This window comes from Anas platyrhynchos, chromosome 7 (genome assembly GCF_047663525.1).
Source record: "Anas platyrhynchos isolate ZD024472 breed Pekin duck chromosome 7, IASCAAS_PekinDuck_T2T, whole genome shotgun sequence".
Lineage (NCBI taxonomy): Eukaryota > Metazoa > Chordata > Aves > Anseriformes > Anatidae > Anas > Anas platyrhynchos.
This window is the reverse complement of record NC_092593.1, coordinates 17,136,249-17,156,529: the sequence shown is the minus strand read 5'-3', so window position 1 is coordinate 17,156,529 and position 20,281 is coordinate 17,136,249. Positions and strand designations below refer to the sequence as shown.

At 44.0% G+C, this 20,281-nt stretch overlaps 1 protein-coding gene across 2 annotated transcripts in view; it reads right to left on the bottom strand.

Annotated features, from left to right (window-relative positions):
* The window catches only part of LOC101801872 (unconventional myosin-X), an 84,824-nt gene that overhangs the window by 44,819 nt on the left and 19,724 nt on the right, over window positions 1-20,281 (bottom strand). Inside the window, exons 4-17 of one of the 2 annotated variants that reach the window (XM_038182119.2) lie at window positions 19,120-19,307; window positions 18,745-18,879; window positions 16,135-16,259; window positions 15,128-15,141; window positions 14,404-14,488; window positions 12,644-12,747; window positions 11,752-11,881; window positions 10,812-10,930; window positions 7,038-7,184; window positions 6,393-6,493; window positions 4,369-4,435; window positions 3,819-3,911; window positions 1,180-1,248; window positions 258-340 (exon numbers count right to left, since the gene is read on the bottom strand). In XM_038182119.2, coding sequence (XP_038038047.1) covers window positions 258-340; window positions 1,180-1,248; window positions 3,819-3,911; window positions 4,369-4,435; window positions 6,393-6,493; window positions 7,038-7,184; window positions 10,812-10,930; window positions 11,752-11,881; window positions 12,644-12,747; window positions 14,404-14,488; window positions 15,128-15,141; window positions 16,135-16,259; window positions 18,745-18,879; window positions 19,120-19,307 — 1,460 coding nt within the window. The remainder of the gene's footprint in view (window positions 1-257; window positions 341-1,179; window positions 1,249-3,818; window positions 3,912-4,368; window positions 4,436-6,392; window positions 6,494-7,037; window positions 7,185-10,811; window positions 10,931-11,751; window positions 11,882-12,643; window positions 12,748-14,403; window positions 14,489-15,127; window positions 15,142-16,134; window positions 16,260-18,744; window positions 18,880-19,119; window positions 19,308-20,281) is intronic. The other variant, XM_038182121.2, reaches the window with a different exon arrangement.

The window sequence follows — 20,281 nt, the reverse complement described above, 5'->3', positions numbered from 1 at the left end:
GAATTTGTCATATTTTCATTGCTCTTTTAAAAACTGGGACAAAAGTAGTGATAAATCATTCATCTGTGCCTCATCTGTCTTCTCCAGCTCTCCTTTCTTTTGTCAGGACACTTAAGCACAAGGAGAAGAATAGTGAAGAACGATGCCTGATGTTCAGACAAAACAACTGTTTCCCTTGGCCTGGTTATTACATGAATGTGCCTTAGTCCGGCCCAGCAGTCGTGGCCTCTTCACAAGCGTAAGGGAGACATACACACCTGCTGTCTTTCAGCATGTTTAAAATGTCATCTCGAAAGGTGTCTCTGTTTTTCTCCAGAAAACCTCTCACATCATAGAGCACCTGCAACACAGACAGAGCCGCTGGAACAGAGCAGTACAAATCATTAAGCACTTCTACATTAACATGCCAATATACAAAACCTCCAGCAGTGCTTCACAGTAACACTGCGGGCATGTGCCAGGATCCTAATTTTGGGGGTCAAAGAGTTCCAGCGCTCAGCAGTTATTAACAAGAAAAAGTGGCTTTTAGCCATCAATTAAAAAAACAAAGTACTCAAAGCCAGGAGCTAAGTGGAAGAGCTGCAGAAATATGCCTGCAGTCACAGTGTGGGGAAATCCTCTGTGAGGTGTGAGCAGGAAATACGAACTGTGCCATGTAGTGCCCTGAGTTCCCAACCACTGCTGCTCAGCAGATGAGAGTCTAGGAGAAGATTCGCCCTTCTTTAGGGTGCAGGTGTCTTCCCTTGACACACCTCCACCTGTTCCATCCCCTCCATAACAAAGAGCAGCATTTAACCTTGTAGACCTTTTCCTTTTTGCAGTAGGCATGTAACCATTTCTTCTCCTCCCCAACAATGAAAGTGTCCTTGTGATTTTTATTTTGAGTTTTGTTTGTTTGTGAACGTCCAATAAAAGAAAACATGAATAACAGAAGTAAGGAGGAGTTTCTCATCCCCCAAAGAAAAAATTACCTCAGAAAAACAAATGTCTAAGTTGGAGAATATACTGCTGAAGAATGATATGCTATTTTGAGCCCATTGCTCCTCCTGTGCTCTGGTATTGGGCACTAAGATCAGAGCACACACACAGCTCAGAGAGATTCTTGACTTTAGGAATCTAAATGCTCCATGACCTCAAGCCCAAGTGCAAGCATCTCACAGATACACCACGAACACCTACCTCCCCTGCATAATGCCTTATGCCAAACTGATGGTCTGTCACCCGAGGCTTCACATAGTAATGGTTGCTCTGAAATCAAAGGGAAAAAAAGGCTTCTTATAATGGCACCGTAAGAATACATCGGCTCAGCCAGAAACTCGGCCATGACTATGGCAATGCTGGGATGGCAAGGACCTTAGTTGTTGCAGAGCCTGACCACATGTGCAGCAGTTATCTGCAGCTATATTGCGAATATGTTATTCCAACAAGATGGAAAAATCCAGTCCGTCAAGGCATTCCTCATGTGAGCAAAGGTTTGCAGAATCAAGGTTGGGCAGGCATGCCATGGATGAAATGTTAATTCTTGCATGTCTGACACCCATGAAGACTGGGCTCCACACAAACCACGTGGGGCGGTACACGGGATCAGGATGCAGGGAAGATGGCAGCTTTGCAGAACACCTACACACCTTTTCTTTGTCAAAGCAAGTACCCTACCGATCTCCTGTTTTCCATCTTTCTTTGCACCTCTCTTCCTCTTTTTCCATACAATTTTTTACTTTCTCTTACTAACTGTTCTAATCTCTCCCTTTATTTTCTTTCTTTATTTTATATAAGAACCCTTAAATATGCAAGAACAGCCATGCTACTTGAGATCAGTGAACGATCCAGCTGAGAACCCTGCCTCCAGCAGTGACTATGTAAGGTAGAGTAAGAAAAAGCCAAGTGCATGATATGTTTGTTCTCTTGCTATCTACAACTCTGATTATTTTCATGAGGTCTGTCTAATTAGTAACCCAAAGTGGACTTCACTTCCAAATACTTGCCCAGTCCCCACCTACCAAGCCCATATGGTTCACCCACTCCTTGTTCCTTCTCCCGGATCCCCTGTTGCTCTTCATCAATATGACCCAGAGGTCATATTCTCTTAAATGCCAGCTGTCATGCTTTTCTTCCTTAAGCCTTTTGTGATCCAAAAAAAAAAAAACAAAACAAACAAACAAACAAAAAAAACACAGAGAAGACAGTTTGTTTTCCTTTAAGGTCCACCAGGCTTTCCAGCAACAGTGAGTGGATGCCTTCCAGTGCTCCTCCAGACTGCACTAGAGACTTGAGTGGTGTGAAGAACACTTTGCCTTCAAAAACCACAAACACTAGACTACTGTCTACTTCACCTTTCCTCCCTGCACTCCAACTCCTCAGCATCTTCTATCTCTCCTATGCTCCCTGGAGTTCCACATTAACTGCTATCTCCTCAAAGCAGACAGAAGTGACACTATGAACAGCTTAATGAGAAGGCTACTCAATGAACAAAAAATCACCAAAAATAGCAGTCGAAATGTTGTGGGGCATAAAGGAATGCAAAATAATACTGACAGTCTCATGCTGCTGTACAATAAACCACAGGTACCTTCTTGCCAAGGGAACTGCTTTCTGGTTTGAATATTTATCTCAGAAAAGAATAGAGAAAACACCTAGAGGAGTTCAGAGACAAACAGCAGAAAGAAAGAGGAGCTTTGAAATTTCTCCATCTGGAGACAAACTGAAGAGGTTGGGAAATTTCACAAAGAAAATACAAAGTAAAGGATGTATTAAAAATACCAATAAGTGGCATTAAAATAAATAAAATACCGACAACAATAAAAAAGGTAAATCAGGCATTCTTATATACCTTGACCTTTAATACAAGGGAAAACCACAATGGACTAAATTGAAGGCATCCACTTAAGCCTAAAGAAAGGAAATATTTCTGCATAACTTTGAATAAATAGAAGTTGCCATTATATTCAATTTGCAGCCATGAGTATTACTAGCAGAGTTAGATGTACATTTGAAAAATGAGAATATCTGCATCTATTCCAATTTTTAAAAATATGTCTGATAAAGGCTACAAATTTATATGTTTTCAGGCTTCAATGAAACCTTAATTAGCAGATTAGGTAATGTATTAGCTGACTCTGTCCTTGCTAAAGTAGTAACTTATTCCTTAAGTGCCTGCTACGGGGTTTAACTTGCTTTGTTTTCAGTCTATTTACTGTGAGGATCAGTGCCTGTACTGGAGACAGGGTAAGGGACTGCTGTAGTGATCTCACTGTGTTTTTTGTGTCCCCAGGGTAACTTTCAGACCAATATGAAAAAGCCCTTCTACTCCCGTGTCCAGAATACGAGAAAGAGTAGGAAAGAATATAATTAATTAGGAACAATAAGAGTTTCCATTAAAAAACATGAAGCCAAATCTGTCCCCAGCCCCAGGAGGCAGATTTGATGTGCTCTGGAGCTGGCTCCTGTGAGTCAGCTGGCAGAAGAAACCAACCACACTGTGCACCCACATCCTGTGCCTGGGGTGCTGCCTCATGTCCCATCACAGACCAGCAGAACCTGACCTTCATCCCAAGCCACAAATTCAAATCTCCACTACCTGCAGCCTGCAGTATGCACGCTCCCTCTCTCTCTGTGCAAGAGACTATCTGCAAGTTTCTTCACATACTACTTTTGTTCAATGTAGCCTTATTAAATACTTGCAGACTCGAGCCTAGGGCATTTCAAATTTCCTGCACAAAGAACATATTTTACATCAACAAAAACTTCACTTTCAGCTTTGAAATGCTGATGGGGCTAACATACTGATCATTTGCCTGCCGGGTTATTTTCTTACTTACCATATGCTGGCTGTGAAGTTTTTCCAGAAGGGTGTTGTCTGTGCCTTTGGGGAATCGACTCTCTTCATTCACTAAAGCCAAGAGACCCAGTTTCTACAGCCAAACAAGAGACAAGATTTTACAGACAGCAAAAGCTCTAACTACGCAGCAACAAGCCAAGAACTAGAGATTTGGACGGCACATTGAGCAATAACCCATGGTTATAAACCAGCAAAGCTTGAGTTGAAAGCAGAACTCTGGCTAGTAAACATGTTCAGCAAGCAGAACAGAAGCGAAGAATTTATTAGAAAATCACATTAAGGTTTTACTTAAACCATGCTCCCTATCTTAAATTATGACACCCTCCCAAAGCTTGCTTTCACTTGCAAGCACAGATACGCTTTCTTGAGCTGAGACTAGGGGTAGAACAGCTCATACTTTTGCCAGGTCATGAGGGAAAGAAGATCTAAGCAACCACCTGTTTTTAAAACCAGGAGACCACAGGGAAGGCCCCAAGACAATCAGCAGTCACCATTGTGGTCCCTGGAAACTGTCCCAGATAATTGCTCACCTTCTCAATAAGGTCCAGGCACTCTGCATTATCCATCCAGTCAATGGCTTCCCAGTTTATCCCTTCCCTGAAAGTCAGGAACAAACAGATCAAACATGAAAGCAAGATCCAATGCCCCCATGAGCACTGAGAACAGAATAGGCTGAGAATGGCTTTCCCAGGACTGAAGAGGGTTTGCAGGAATTGGGCTCTGCCATGCCTGAGGAAAGAAAATAGGATATACAAGGCACTGCTAACCCAAGGAGATATAAGTAGGAGACAGCCTTTCTTATCCATCCTGGTGATTTAGACTGATGCTCATCTTACAGTCACTGAGCAAATTCCACACCAAGCAGTGAGAAATTGTAGTTGCTCTCAGTTTCTGGTGCTTCCCTTTTTTCCAGGTGATGGAAAACTCTTCCTGCTAGTTCAGGAGAGATGAACATCAGCCCAAGTGGTGGTGATGTTGGACCATTTGCTACACAAGAGTCCAAGAGTCAACTGCTGACCTATGAATCCAGAAAGCCTGTGAGTAACTCGTGCTCAGGAATACAAGGAAAACTACAGCTATGTGTGAAGCTGCTTACTGACACTGATACAGATTCCTTTCAGGTAAAGGCTAATGCTCTGAAGACAGTGGAGTTGTTCCCTACAAACCCTTTAGCCTAGACATTGTATGTTCAGGTTCAAAGCATTCAGAAACTTGTGGCCAACAGCTGGGAGCAGCAAACAAGAATCATTTCTAAAGAATGGAAAGAAGCATCTATCCTCCAAAGGGAACAGAATATCTTATGCCCTTAATGACAAAAAATACCAGTACACAATGTTTTAAATCTTTGCAATAATGGGTATCAGAGAGGCCGTATATTTTTACAAAAAGGCCACCTGGGTCACTTCTGAGAGTAAGAAGTCCTTCCAGAACTGAAGGAAGCAGCGTTATCTGAAACAAATGAAATCACGAGTCAAGTTGCCTCTAGTGCCACAGACCCCTTATTTAATTGAGTGACAAAATACATGGAGCTATTTATTAAACCTGAGGACATGAAGCTACTACTGTGAAATGTGAGCTTTAATCACATTACCCTACAATAATTGAAGAGTAGTTAATAATAAAATTCTCTCATCCTTTCCAAAGTTCAGACACAGAATTTAAACTCCTATGTAATCATCAGGAAAAAATCTTTTGTTGCAATGATACCATTCTTAATACAAGCTTCCTGCAATGGTGGAATTGGCCTGAGAAGTGAGTACATAAATAGTCTTGCAGTTTTGTAATCTTTAGAATTTCATGAATTGCCTATTCAGTTTCTCTCTTTACAAAGCTGCTCTCATTTGCCCTCACTGACCTGACTCAATTGCTTCATTCACAAACATAAAGGCTTTTGTTTCAGAACAAGAACTGAAGTATTTCTCTAGCAGGCTTCTCTAGAAGCTGAGATAATCTAGAGCATCCCAGGTACTTTAAAAAATACAATCTAATACAAAGTCTGCAAAGAGAATCAGCTGTGCAGGAAGTCCCATGCTCTTTAAGCTCAGACAACAGTGATTTAAATCTCCTTGCTCAGTAAAAGAGGCATTTTCATAGCATAGGACTCTAGAACAGAAAGAGCTGCCAGATACCTATCTACTATTAGGGACTTTACTTTCTACACACCAAGAATGCATCTGCATAACAATACCTTCACCTTAGGTAAATCATCACAAGTTAGTAATCAGGCAAGTGACCATGTGTTCTAATGTGTTAGAGCCCAAGATCTACCTGTTCAGCTTAGAAAGAGAAGGAAATCTAGACTAAGATGTTTGAAATTTCAAAATTGTGAAGGTCTGTTTTGTTATTTTGCAAAACTGCACATTGTGGGGGCATGGCATAATGGTGGTCAATAACATAAGTTGTGATACAAACAGAATGGATAGAGGCTAATGGTTTGCTCTCTTTTAACTCAAGAAGTAGGGGTCATTACATGAAGCTAACAGCCATGATCAAAACAAATAAAATAAGGTTGTTCCTCATGCAATAGGTAGAGGAGTTTGGGAGGCCCCCTCACCTGTTGTACTCCAGCTGCTCCAAGGAGAAGATGTGTTTGTTGAAATATTCCTGCAGCTTCTCATTTGCATAGTTAATGTTAAACTGCTCAAAACGATTCACCTGTGAGAAGAAACAAAGATTATAAAACTTAACATGGGGCTATAGTCCCTGGGCTATAAATGATCTCCTGCCACAGCTACAGGGAAGGTGCCAGGCCTGGAATAAAGCCACAAAGCACAGAGACAAGGGTTATTAGATGGACATGAGAAGAACACTATGGAAGGCCCATCAGGAGAATAGTTTTTGTAGCTCATGCTAGCCTAATGCAGGAGGTCTATATGGTGGTAAATGATGATAAGAACAATCACATTTCTCTTCTTCTTAGGAAGAAAGAAACATAGTTCCATAAATATCAATATTACCTACTGCAGCATGTCTGCTTCAGGTCTGCGTCACAAACCAGACCTTGAACATCACTCTACACAATTAAAGCTACCAGAAATGGGCAGCTAAGTAGATTTTGCCACTCTCAGGGGGAGAGAGCAGTGGAGAAGTCCCAGAATGCCCTATGCTATCCTATACAAGATACAAACCTAAAAACTTCCTCCCTACATCCACTGCCCTCTCCAAATCCAACACGCCCTGCAAAAGATAAAATCCTGACCTGAAAGTTCTCGAAGCCAAAGATATCCAGGATGCCCACAGACTTAAAGTTTTCCTTGCCTTTGATCTTCGTATTAATCTTGTTAATGAGCCATGAGAAACACTGAGAATACAGTGCCATAGAGAGGGAGTCCCTGGAGTCTGCTGCCTGTAAATGCAGAGAGGAAAAAATGAGTCACAGGGAGAACAGAAAGCATAAGGTGCACCAGCAATCTCTATGGGACTTCAGGTCCCTCCACTCCTTTTAGATGCCTCAGCATCTCTTATTTGTTATGCACAGTGCAATAGTTACATGTACAGTCAACATTCAAATTTGCAAATAGCCCAGCCATGTGCAGATATACCATTGTCACTGACCTTTAGGTAACTGAACTTGAGAGGCTGAAGGAAGTAGCAAAATCACTGATATATTTTGGTACAGGTACTGGGGGAAGGTAGGTGGCAAAATACCTTACAATGAAGAGCCCATAGCAGTCCTTTGCACCACCTGAGCCAGCATTTGCAGTGACAGGCAAAATAGTTCAGTACTCCTTATACAGCAGTGTGATGGGTGTCAGCTCAATTTTTCAAAATCTGGCAGGACAGGATCCTAATAGAGAGTTCCGTCATGAAGTTAGCTGGTGCCTCTCCAGAACTTCCCTGCAAAGAGCATCATCTTCCTGGAAGGTGGCCACCAGCAGGACACTTGCCCCAGAACAGGGTGGGCCGAGACACCTTTCTGGAGCTGGCCCTACATCTCATGCAGTGATCATTACCAAGAGTCATAGGTTGAAAAAAAAAGCTTAAATTGTGAACACTAACTGGCAGCGGATAATTGGTCCTATGTAAGTGTTGCAGTGAATGTCCAGAATTGAACTTTTGAACTCTCAAGCAGAAGTAACTGGAATGGGCTGGTTGTACATTCTGATAACACTTGGACTAAACAAAAGTGTCATGCCCCATATCCTCTGATTAACAGAGAGACATGAGACAGAACCGCAAATTAAGAGGCTGATCATATGCTCTGCTTCTGCCCACAGACTACTGAGGTTGGGAAACCAGGATTTGTGGTTCAGAAAAGAAGAGGAGGTCAAAAATAAGTGTTACTAAAAAGAAGAAGGGGGCCAGGAAAGACAAAGATCTTGACTGGAAGATTCTGGATGGGGTGAAATACCATGGAGATCAGAGACGCCTGAAGACAAAAGCCAGGGTATGCCCAGGGATCTGTACTGGTAGTTTCTGGGATGGGTAACGTGAGGAGCTGCACAGCCTGGGCCAGCACAGCTGCCTGCCTCACCCTCCTGGACAAGCAGTACTCTCCCTACTGGGAAAAGACATTTGATGAACATAATGCTGGGGGTGGTGGTGAGTGAAATAATCAAGTAATCGAGCGGGGTAAAAGCTCTAATCCCATAAATTCTTAAATAAATGTTGGTATCTAGATCAGTTATTGCCTGTTTACTCTCAGCTGTGACACCAAGGTAATTCCGTCAGTAGTCCTGGGCAGCAATGTCAGAGGTCTTCTAAACATACCTTCTATCCTCTCCAGCTTTGCAAGCCTGAATAATGCCACCTCTCCTGCTCTGCTTCACTACAGGCACAGGCCAGCCACCTCCAAATCCTCCCAACCCTGCTCAGCTTGCTTCTGAGGCTCAGCCATCAAGATCCTCCTTTTTACCAAGTCTCACTGGTACTTTCCTCCAGCAACCCTAGACCTAGCAACCTCCCTTCTCCACAGCACATTTCAAAGCACAGTCATGCATGACTTTTCTGGGTATTTCTTCTCTCCATCAGTTGGTCTGCCTTACTAGTCAGGAGGGAGAAAGCCCTCAGGGCCATGCCTCTGGCTGCACAGTAAGTTGGGCTCATGTCCCAGGAATGGGACCTCCTCATCCAGCTGTAAGCAAAGCCTCTTCCCCCACAGCATGGCTCAGATGAGATTTTCAAAGGCTCCTTTCATCCTCCCAGCCCTGCCCACCCTCAGGCCAGTTCATCCATTCAACCCACTGAAATGTCAAAGCTCGGATGGGCAACCAGCCCGTTACAGAAGGAGAAATCCTTGGCAGCTCTATCGCTGCATTCCAGCAACAGCAAGTGGGAAGAGGTGGGCACAGTACTCGCTACAGGCCTGTACAACCCTACACGGCTGCTGTTTGGTGCAACAGGCTCACCTAGAGATGACACCTAGGCTGTAGCATCCACTTGCTGTAATAGCTTTCTTCCAGTCTTAGTACCGGGCTTCACTGGGCTGCAGGGGTCCAACAAGCAAGAATGTCGGGAATGGCCCTGCTTTCAGGGAAAGCTCTGCTCAAGGAGACTCCAGTAAAACCTACAACTGCACACTCTTGCTCTGGACTGCATGAAACATCTCTGGCATTATTTGTTATCCATCCCTGCGTGCTGCTAGGGAAAGGCGTGGTTTATCTGGGACAGACAGTGGAGAAGAGGAACCATGGTACTAGATACTGAGGGTGTCGACTCCAGACTCTAGGCAAAAACATAATTGTCACGCAACAGCATGGCATGGACTATGACAAAAACATGGCATTTCTTAAAGACAAAGCTCAGCTTGTGATATATTAGCAGTTGTGTCCAAAACAAGAAAAGAAGTGACTACTCTGCTGAAATGGGCACTGCCGAGACTTTGGCTTGAATATGATGTCCAAGAAGCGCATGCCACTTCTTGAAAGATGTGTGGAAACAGGGACAGTGGAAAAAGAGGTTTAGAAAATTCTGTACCAGGAAACTGAGGGAATTGGATTGTTTAGCTTAGTAAAGCGAATACCAACTGAAAAACTTCACATAAATTGAAGCTTATAAAGTGGATTGCTGGGATGCCAAAGGTAATCTAAATCTGAGGATAACTTTTCAGCTAGTCTCCACTGTAGCTTCAGCACGTATACCTGCTGAAGCCAAGAGGCCATGAAACTCCTTCAATAGGAGACCTTAAGAATGGTTAGACTGACATCTGTCAGAGGGAGCCTGAAAACACTGGTTCCTCTGTTAGTGTAAGGGTTGGAATGATAACTCTCTGCTGTCCATGCCAGCCCAAGCTTTCCATTACAGATGTTTATTTTCCTGTAACATGATGTTTATTCCATCCTAGCTATATTATCCCTTGCTTTCCAGTGTCTTGCATCTTATTAATGACATAGGATGATTTTCCACAGTTATCTGTGCATGGACCTAAAGCACCAAGAGTGCCCTCAAGTGATCAACAACACCACAAGTTACAGTTAGTAGGGACAACAATGCAATGAGCCACAGAGAAATGCAACAGATGAGTAGGACTGGCCCCCACAAGCTGTACAGGTTCGGAGATCAGCATACATACAAGCCTGTTTAGTCCTCTTCTGCTCCTGTGGATACACAAACAAGCTGCTGTGGGGTAACAACCTAATATCTGCCAGATGTTTTGTGGTAACTCTGTGTAAGCTTTTACCTTGCAGTCAATGCAGCATAAACTGGGAGTTCTGCAAGGTAAAAGGATGCATACATGCAATTACCACAAAGCATCTGATGCACACTCCGCACAATATGAGCATGGCCAATTCCTGGTGACTGAAGGTGACCTAAAACCAATATTGTGCACTGCCTTTTACAAATGAACTCCTCCTGTCCTGTGAAGCCTAAAAAGCAGAAGAGGCAATGCTGGGATCCTAACTACTGTTAAGGGCAAAAGCCTGGAGGACACAGCTCAGCACTTAGCAGGAACGTAACAGGAAACCCTAAACTTGAGTGGATGGTAAAGGCCTGGAAATGTAGAAGTGACAGAAGCATATAGTAGGACGCTTACCTGTTCCACAGTTAGAGGGGAGCTGATCTCTTCCCCACGCAGAATCATGGACCTCTGAGTCAGTACTTCAGAAAGCTGGAAGGCATCTAAGCCCAGGAGGTCACTGGCAATGTTCAGCACTAATAAGAAAGATGGACACACTTTTTTATCCTTCACTTGTGAGGGATGCATGTTCTGCAGCTCACTGTTGAAATCCCAGGGACTCCTCTAAGTCAAGCAACTAAATTCCAGCAGGAAGATCCCGTTTACTTAATTCCCCTTGGCATTCCTGATGCTGTAAGCCTACATACCCAGTCTAAGGTAGGGTCAGCATTCATTAGGGGCCAAAGACAGATACTTGTATAGGTCAGCCTTTCTGCTGTCAACAGGAAGAACAAAGCACTGCGTAAAGCTCAGCACCATCAAAGTATTTATTAAATAGGAAGGTATGTTTTCCTAAAGGCACAATAGTGCAGCCTGAGCTTGGGATTGCTAAACTTGGATGTCCTGAAGAGAGGAAATTAACTTGAGACTTAAAGCATTTGGGATATATACTTACTACTTCTGTTACTTCTGTCTGTCTAGACAGACTTTACCAGACCAGCTCAGATTGGTCCTCTGTAACAGAGTGCACACTAGCGATGCTTCAGAGGAGGGTTTGTAACAGCCTTATCTAAAACTCCTCCCTGTTCCTGCTTCTTCATGCTCTTTAAATGCAAAAGAGAAACCATGAGACTGTGGACTTAGCCTGAGAGTATCCAGAACAAATGGATCATAGCCCAACTAAAACATTTTGGTGCTCTAAAGCCATGTGTCCTGTGGCAATATTTTTGTGGGGTTAAATTACAGGGAATCTGCTAGCAAAGGCACTGCTGACCAGGGGAGAGGACTGTGGAGTGAACTTTGCTGTAGGCCTTACAGGGCTTTGTGGGGTCGACCAAGTTGCAAGGGTCTCATTTACCTGCTTTTGTTGTAATCTGGGCTCCACCAGCTGTCATGAACTCAACATTTCCCAGATGAAGTGTGCCAGAAAGAAGTTTGAAGATGTCTCGGATCTCTTCTGTGCTGAAGTCCACCACCTTCATAGCAGTCTGTGCAAAACCATACACACAGTGTTGGCTGTAGGTACAGCCACAGTACAATGCAAGAACCACACGCATGCCCTGAGCCCTCTCCTCATCTGAAGTATAAAGGCCATGCTAAAATTGAAACAGCTGCTGTACAGGATATATTCCTTTCCTTTAAATCACATCTAAGCAGGAGTTATTGAAATCTTAAGCTGCTGCTTCTCACCTTGTGTATCTCATTTTTCCTACCTTATTAGAACCCTCAGGCTGATAACACACCACTTATCAAACAAAACATGAATTGCATATCCATCCTGCTAAGTCCATAACCTCTTGTAGAATTATGGATGTTTTGATATCTGTGTGAAATGGCAGAATATTCCATTTATACAGCTGATATAACTAGAACATTTCTGGAGAACACTACCTTTAGGGCAAAGTGTTCCTCTTTTAATGGTCATTGTGAGTTTTCCTGGTTCAGGCCACCTATAGGGCTCTCGAAAATCATTATGGGGTGGGGGTGAGGTTCATGCTCTCCAAAGGCTCTGTCATTCTAAATTATTACTCAACTTTGACTGTTTCCCAAACTCTCCCATTTCTGTGCACTAGAAACATTAGTCTAGTCTTGTTTTTACCATGAATGGGTACAGCTGAGTTTGAAGCTCATTGAACACCAAATTTTGGCTTAGGGCAAATAAATTCTGCCTGTAAAATCTAGACCCTGAAGCACACTTAGTCCATGAGATTGTGCCTAAGGAGCTGAAGACGTGTTAGAACAGGACTCACCATGACCTTGCTGAACATCTCTATGTCATTCAGGTTCTCATCGCTCACACAGCCAGACTGGTTCAAGTAACGGTAAGTCTCTGGCTCAGAGAGGGAGAGGCTCTCTGCAACAGAGGAGAAGGAGGCAGGGAAAGACAACAATTTATTTAGCATTCAGTGCTTTCTTTCTATGATCTTAGTCCTCGAAAACAATAGGTATATTCACCACAGGGGGAGTTCATCTGAACAGACTTCATATGCCTCAAAAGGTACACCTAGACAGTGAATGCACTTGGGAAGGGGAAGAGGAAGGTGTGCAGTAACAAAGCTTGCAATTGTTTATACAAAATGATTTAGAACAATCAAATCCCAAGCTGGCTGCAGAGCTGCAGAAAAATCTTTCAATCCTGAAGTGACTCCGCAAAAAAAAAGGAAGATGAAATTCAATATTGTTAAGTGTACAGAAAAGTAGTCTTAACTATATGCACATACAAGGACCTCTAAATTAGGTATTACCACTTGAAACAGTTCAGAGAGTCACAGTAAGATTTCTGAAAACATCTCAGCAATCAAAAACTGATTACTAAAAACTACACAGAAGGAATACAGAGCAAAACATAAAAACTGGTTTAGGTCTCTGCGTGTATCTTTGGCACAATCATGTCTTGAACACTATCTGCAGGTTTGATCTCTCAATTCAGAAAGAACAGAGGAGAACTAGAAGATCTATGGAGAAAGGAGAAAAGGGTGATCAAGAAGTAGGAATGCATTACAGATGGGGGAAGAGACTTACAGTCTGGGACACCAGCTTAGAAAGGGAGATGGGGAAGAATAGCAGAGGCCTGCAGAGATCTGCTGAAGAACAGAACTTTTTTTTGTATGCTTTTCCTGAGTATCTGGTACTAACCACAGCCCCACTATTTCCCTTTGCAGTAGATGGATGTATGAATTGAGCCACACGGCCATTCCTGCACGAACTTCCTAGGACTGAAGCCATATTCCCTTCTACTCCATGTCAGGCCCAGTTCTTCCATCTGATTATTCTGGCACACACAGAATAAAGGCATTGAGAAATTCCCCTGTCCCCCCCCCAAGCCTGAGTGCAGATGTAACACATTCCTGCCTGTCTATTTGACCTCCTCAGCAGACCATCAGTGCTCAGAGGTGCCAGGGCCAGGTTCATGAAAGTGTTTGTATAGGCATGCTGCACTAGAAAAAGGATTCTTCCACATCTTGCACCTGCTGCTTTCCCCACATGCCCTCCTCCAGACCCTCCTCTCCCTTCTCCATGTACAGAACTATAGACCTTTTGTTCAGATACTAGATGTGTTTTGACTCTAGTGATGCCATTGCACCCCTGGTCTCTTCTCTCTCTTACTACCTGTGCTGACGGTTTGTTGCAAAAACATGCCTGTCAGACCAACCCTTGAACTCATCAAACAGCTCTCTTTAGCATCTGAATCAAGACTCTTCACCTTTCCTTTGCCTGTAGCCAGTTTTATTATTTGATCTCTATACCCCCTCTTCACTTTGCACAGACTTTGCCCTCCATTTCAGAGTGCCTGAAGAGGCATCTTTACTCATGCAGTATTTCTGTCATCTTCAGCCTCTTCCTCTCAACTCTCCTTTCTGTATTTTCCATGAAATCACCACACAGACTTCAGGAAAAAGTTATGTATCAACTACCCAAAATATCCGTGCTCTAATTGACTTATACCTGCCAAGGCTTCACACGCTGGACTGGAGAGAGGAAAGAGCACTATCCCAGAAAATTAAGTTACCTTTCATCTCCCCGCTCACGCCAGCCAGCAGAGCATAAAAGATGTGGTAATTCCTCTCTCCAGGGTTCTGGTGTACCACTCTGTTCTGAAACAAAGAACACAGGCATAGCCAGTAGAAAGAGATTGCACTTGTGGTCTCAGAGGAAAAGAGAGGACTGAGATACAGGTAAATCTCTATGGTCAATGCACAAGAGGGGCTTCTTCCAGCTTAGCGATGGTGCTGTCTAAATAAGTTGTACATCAAAATCTTGTCTGGCACAGCTGTGCATCTAAGCATGTAACTCACTGAGAGAGTGTGCTCATGGTGAAACTGCAGCTTGCCAGCTCTGGCCCTGCTCCTCAGTGAGTTCCTGAGTCCAAAGAAAACTAAATCAGAGCAGAGTTGATGGCATTTGGAGTTGTAATCCCATAAGCCTCTCTACAGAATTGAGTTTCCAGGTACTTGCTCTCTCTCTTTCCCCTCAGCAAACACCTTTTTCTTGTATTTTCTCTGTGTCCAGTGTTTACCACAGGCAGGAGAACATGCTCCAATAGATACAGAACCTCCTGTTCCTCCACCACCCTCTTCCTCACTTGGGACAGCTGTGGTAGTAACACTTGAAGAGCTACGGTCTGTTCTCCATCCCTGGGATGGAGGCAGCAGCATCCAGCAGAAGAGCTGGCGCTGCTCCACCAGGGATATTAGGAGAGGGCTCACCCAGCAGCCAGTAGAGGTGACACCCACCTTTTCCAGTAAATCTGAACAACATGTTAAGGAGAAAACATTCAAATGGTATATAAATACTCCTCCCTATTCCTTGTCCACAAAGGTATTATGTGGCAAAGAGACATTTAAAAGGGCAGGGTCAGATAGAGCATAGGACCTGCACAATGGTGGGGTAACCTGACAAAGGATGAGGCACATCAGGGCTGCCTAGAGAGATTAGAGAGAGCACTCTAATCTGAAAGTCTGTATTTCATACAGAAGTCTTGCATCAGTTCTCACTGCTTCTGCAAGAGACAGCTATCTTTCATCTGCCGACAACACAAAGAGCAGAGACCAAACAATCCCGGCCTGTTGTTTACAGCAGTAGTAAATTCATCTGGCTGCTACTCCAGTGGAAATTGGTGTGGTTTGCAGTGATCGGCAGCTTTGAACATCAACATCAATAAATGTAGCCAGGGTAAATTTAGCTGCCTCATGTAGACAAAAGATGTGTCATAGCCCTTGGGAGAGGGGTACATGGGCAAACAAGGAAGAAAGTGGTCATAGCACAACATAATTTGACTCTTTCTTGTCCTTGATCAGGATTTCAAGGTCCACTGGAGATGGGCAGCCCAAAACAAGGAGCTGCAATTGGCCCTCTGAATTTCTGTTGTTCTTTGCATCCAAGTATTCCGCTGGATACACTGACTCTTGGCTTGGTTTCACTTTCCTAAACCATGAGTTCATTGGCAGAACATGAGGGAATGATCTTCTGGGAAAACCAGGGTGCAGTAAACATGAGGGATCTTCCTAGGCAGCAAATCGTTAAAAGGTAAACTGTTCCCACCTATTGCATAAACAAGGATTTTCCAGAGTTAGGAGCCACACAGCCACAAAACAAACACTTCTTTCTCCTTTAGGTTGCAGATTTACCCACATTCATAAACTGACTTTGAGTAATGCTGCTGAGGGATTTCCTGATCCACCCTGAGTTCCTCCTCATGTTCACTCACTCCAGCCGTGTGGGCCACTGAAGAAAAGGATACAGTCAGTTACTCGTCCTCCCTGGATGTGTCCGTGTTGAGAGAAGTGCAGCTGGATGAACTTGCCAAAGCGACTGGAGTTGTTGTTATAAACTGTCTTGGCATTTCCAAAGGCCTCCAGAATAGGGCTGCAAGGAACAAGGCAATGAAGACATGACTGGTGACGTGATACCGTTACAACAAAGCCCGTGCCCGGCCTTTTGCCATTTGCACAGCATGCACTGCCATGTGAGATTAATTTGTTGCAGCATCAGACTGGACAAGCAGGAAGAGCTCAAGGGCAAGGAAGGATGGCAAAAGCAATTTAACACACTGCTAGACAAATTTTAAACCTTTGGGATTGGAGCTAATTAAATCAGTCCCTGATCAGTGTGGGCAGCTGGTGTTCATGCTGTCCAGGGCATTCCCCACAAAAGCAGATTCGAAAATGAAAGGTGGCAAAACCCGACTGGGTTGTGTGCTTAACACAGCGGCATCCCATGAAATGGGCTTGTATTTTTTTCAGGATTTTCAGAAACGTCGTTTAAGGCAAGTATTCTGTAGCTTTAAAGCACATGCTTTTTTTGTTTCTGCTTCCTTCTTTGTAAGAAAAGACAATATAAGCCATCTCTTAAAATTACAAATAAACATTTTCAAACTACCAAACAAACATAGTACTAAACTGATTTGTCTGGTACTGGAACACAAACTTTTCTTGTTACTTAAAAACTTGGTTAAGTTGTTACAAGCCACATGATTTCCAAGCAGAGGGAATATATACACATCATATATTTGAAAACTTCATTCTAAGAGAGGAAATAAAGAAGTTGCAGGGGAAAAAAAATGGTGATCAGCTGAATAACTTTGTCTCTTGGTCACCTTCCAGTCTTCAGGAGGTAGCATACAAATGGAAAATGGTGAGTTAAAATGGAGTTTGGTTCTTATTCCGCAGAGCAGCACCAGGGAAAAAGCCTAATCCCATTCAAACTGACACATCAAATGCAGGATTAAAATATTCATGTTTGAAATTTAGCCAATTCTAAAATAACCTGAAGGCCTGACAAGCAAGGAGTCTGGGAGATCCTACAAGCATGGCCTGTATGTGGTCATGCTAAATTCTAAAACATACACAATTTGTAACAAAAATGACTGCAGTTGTTACCCTGAGAAAGACTGGCTTTTTAAATGTCTCCATCTATCTACTGTGTGGTTCCACTTGAAGAGAGGGCTAGACACAGGAGTATTCAAAATGTAATAATTATAACAGATTATAACACAAGTAATTACAACTATGGGTACCACAAAAAATGCTGAAAGTTTCAGGCTTTGCAAGTGTTAGCTGCATGAGAAATGTGGTTATGGGAAAGGACCAACAACCTTTAAGAAACTTCAGGCAGTTATTTTCGTAATTTCTCCCAAACACTTTAAACAAACAAAAACATAGAAACTAATTTTCTCTGTTATGATATATTGCAACCATAGAAAATCCAATCACAGAAATCTGCGGGCATGGATCAGGAGGAGCCAAGTTCCTTGCCCTGGAGTGTTTGAAACCCAAGACCCGTGCCTCTGGAACTAGTATGTAAATAATGGTATTGCACAGGAACATCCCGCTGTGCTCACTAACGCCACAAATCAACAGAAACTAATGGGAACAACCAGAAGAGAGGAGGACAGGGTTATACGAACACCGCAGTTGCAGGGAGAGTGCATTAACCAGCCAGCCAATCTTTACAGCTCTAAATCATGCTAAATTAGACAAGCAAAACACAAGGAAGTATCTCTATAGTTTAGTTTGGCTGTGAGCTCAGGTGCATAGATGAAGAAGCCTTTTGGGGCATGTGGAGGAAGAAGGCACGTGGATGTTGGAGGCTGGTGGCAGCTGCAAGGAGGAGGTGAACCACCACAGGACTAGGTGGGGTTGTGAAGAGTGGCAGCAGCCCTGGGACAGCCCCCTGCCTTCGTGTCCTCAGGGAGGAGGTGACAAATCAGTCCTCCACACTCATGTTGGAATGGCTCACGAGAGATATACAAAACAGGCCACAAGTTCCTGCGCTAATTCACCTTGCAGTGGTGGGGTCTCACAGGCTGGGGAACCACCTCCCGAGGTAAGCTTTCTGGATCACAGTCAAGTTACCACTTAACCACTAAGCAGGCTTCACCCTTTTAAGCCACTCTCCCCAAAGCAGATTTTGCAGGTCTTGACTCGTGACTGTATAGCCCTTAAGAGCTTTTTTTCTACCTTTCCTTTTTTTACACACACGGTTCAAAGGTTTCCAGCTTTATTCACCATGCTGCAGGGAGGGAGGTTACCCACGCAGCAGGGTGATGTGCCATGAGAGAGGTGGGCCTGAGACCTGCGTCGAGGGCAGCACCATGCCTTGATGGCAAGCTTGAGGGTGGGCATGGCAGGGGAGTTACTGAAGGATGGAGAAATCCTACCTTTGGCTGGAGTAATAATTCTCCAGCTGCCCCACACAAACTACACTGCTACTGGTGACATCCCAGCGAGGCCACAACCTCCACACCTCCCTGATGCACCTCCATTTAGCTGCACGATCATCCCAGCCCACATTCGGCCCAGCCCTGCACACCAGCAGCTGTGGAGACCCGCGGTACGGAGGTGAAGCACACCTGCTCTCCAGGATGGCTTCTTCCACGTGCGTGCTCTTCTCAGAGGCTGGGGCCCCGAGGGAGGTCTGGCTCATGGCTGACAGGAACTTCAGCAGCAGCTTGGTGCTCTCAGTCTTTCCGGCTCCACTTTCTCCGCTGTTGAGGAAAAGACATATGTTCCACTCACAGCTCCAGGACAGACTGAGCTAACAGCCATCCCACCCACGGCAGAGAGGTGATCTCCAGGAAGAAACACACAGCACGGCCTCTGCAGCAGGCAGGGGAGAGGCAAAGGGTAGGGTGGTGCGGGTATTTAGGCAAAAGTCATAGCACATGGAGCAGCAGGAGCAAGGCACGTCATGCAGTCAGGGAGTAGCCGGTTCTCCCATTTCTGACCTTATCAGAACACACTGGCTGTCATGGCGCTTCCACAAGCAGCAGTAGCACTCGTTAGCGGTGGCGAAGATATGGGGAGGCAGCTCACCCAGGCGGTGCTGTCTGTACAGGTCTATGGCATCCACACTGTACAGACCGGGGATGGGCTTGTAAGGATTTACTGATGCCAGGATGGAGCCAATGTTTGTCTAAGGGGAGAAAACAAAACACAGCAAAGAAATAAAGCTCCAGGAAAAAAAAAGAAAAAAAAAAAAAGACAACAAACCTGGTCCTGAAACAACTCATGGTGAAGGGATAAAGCCTGAGTGAGGAAACTGGGCTTCCCCAGTTTGGCAAAAAATGTCAAACCCCAGTGCAGGGGCTGCATCACTGGGTATGGATGGGGCAGTTTGAGTTTCACCGTTTGACAATAAAATGTTCTTAGTCTTTTGTCTTTGCTAAATTATGCTTAAACAATTCAAAAACATGAAGCCATCTTCATACCCAGCTACGTTGCAATATGCTTGAAGCTGAAAAGTACAGCTGGGATTGAAAGAGGGTCAGAAGACACCTTCGAGGACCCTTTCCAGGATCCCAAGTGGAAGGGGCTTGGCTGGGTTCAAGCAGTTCCTGGACAAGGAGGGGACACGGAGACACACACATGCAAAGAGCCACTAAAGCGTATCATTCATCTGCTGAAATGTACTGTTTGGAGCAGCTTAAATCAAGTGGTAAAGCCAAATCAAAATTGACAGCTGAAGCCCAAGGATTTGAGGACAAAAACACTGTTACATTTTCTAAACCCTCTATTTTGAAAAATATTTATTTTGAAAATCTCCCAGTTTAAGAAGAGCTTACAAGATGTAAAATAAAATACCCAAAGCCTAATATCTAATTTCAAACATTTTATTTTGTGAACTCAGAAGGAAATTCATTCTGCTTTTTAGGGCATGACTTTTTCAGTGCAGCCAACCAGCTCAAATCCAGTTATTCTCAGAGCTGCAGTTCAGAGCAATGGTGCCACCTCTCTCCTTAACAACGAATTTGTAATATGGTTAAAGTCCAGCTTAAATCCCAATGCTGGTGTGGTGGCCTCCTTCACAGGGCTCCCACACCTTGGGCTGCTCTGCTCCAGGAACACCCACCTCAGCAGAGGTGTCAGAGGAAACCCTTAGAGAGCTGC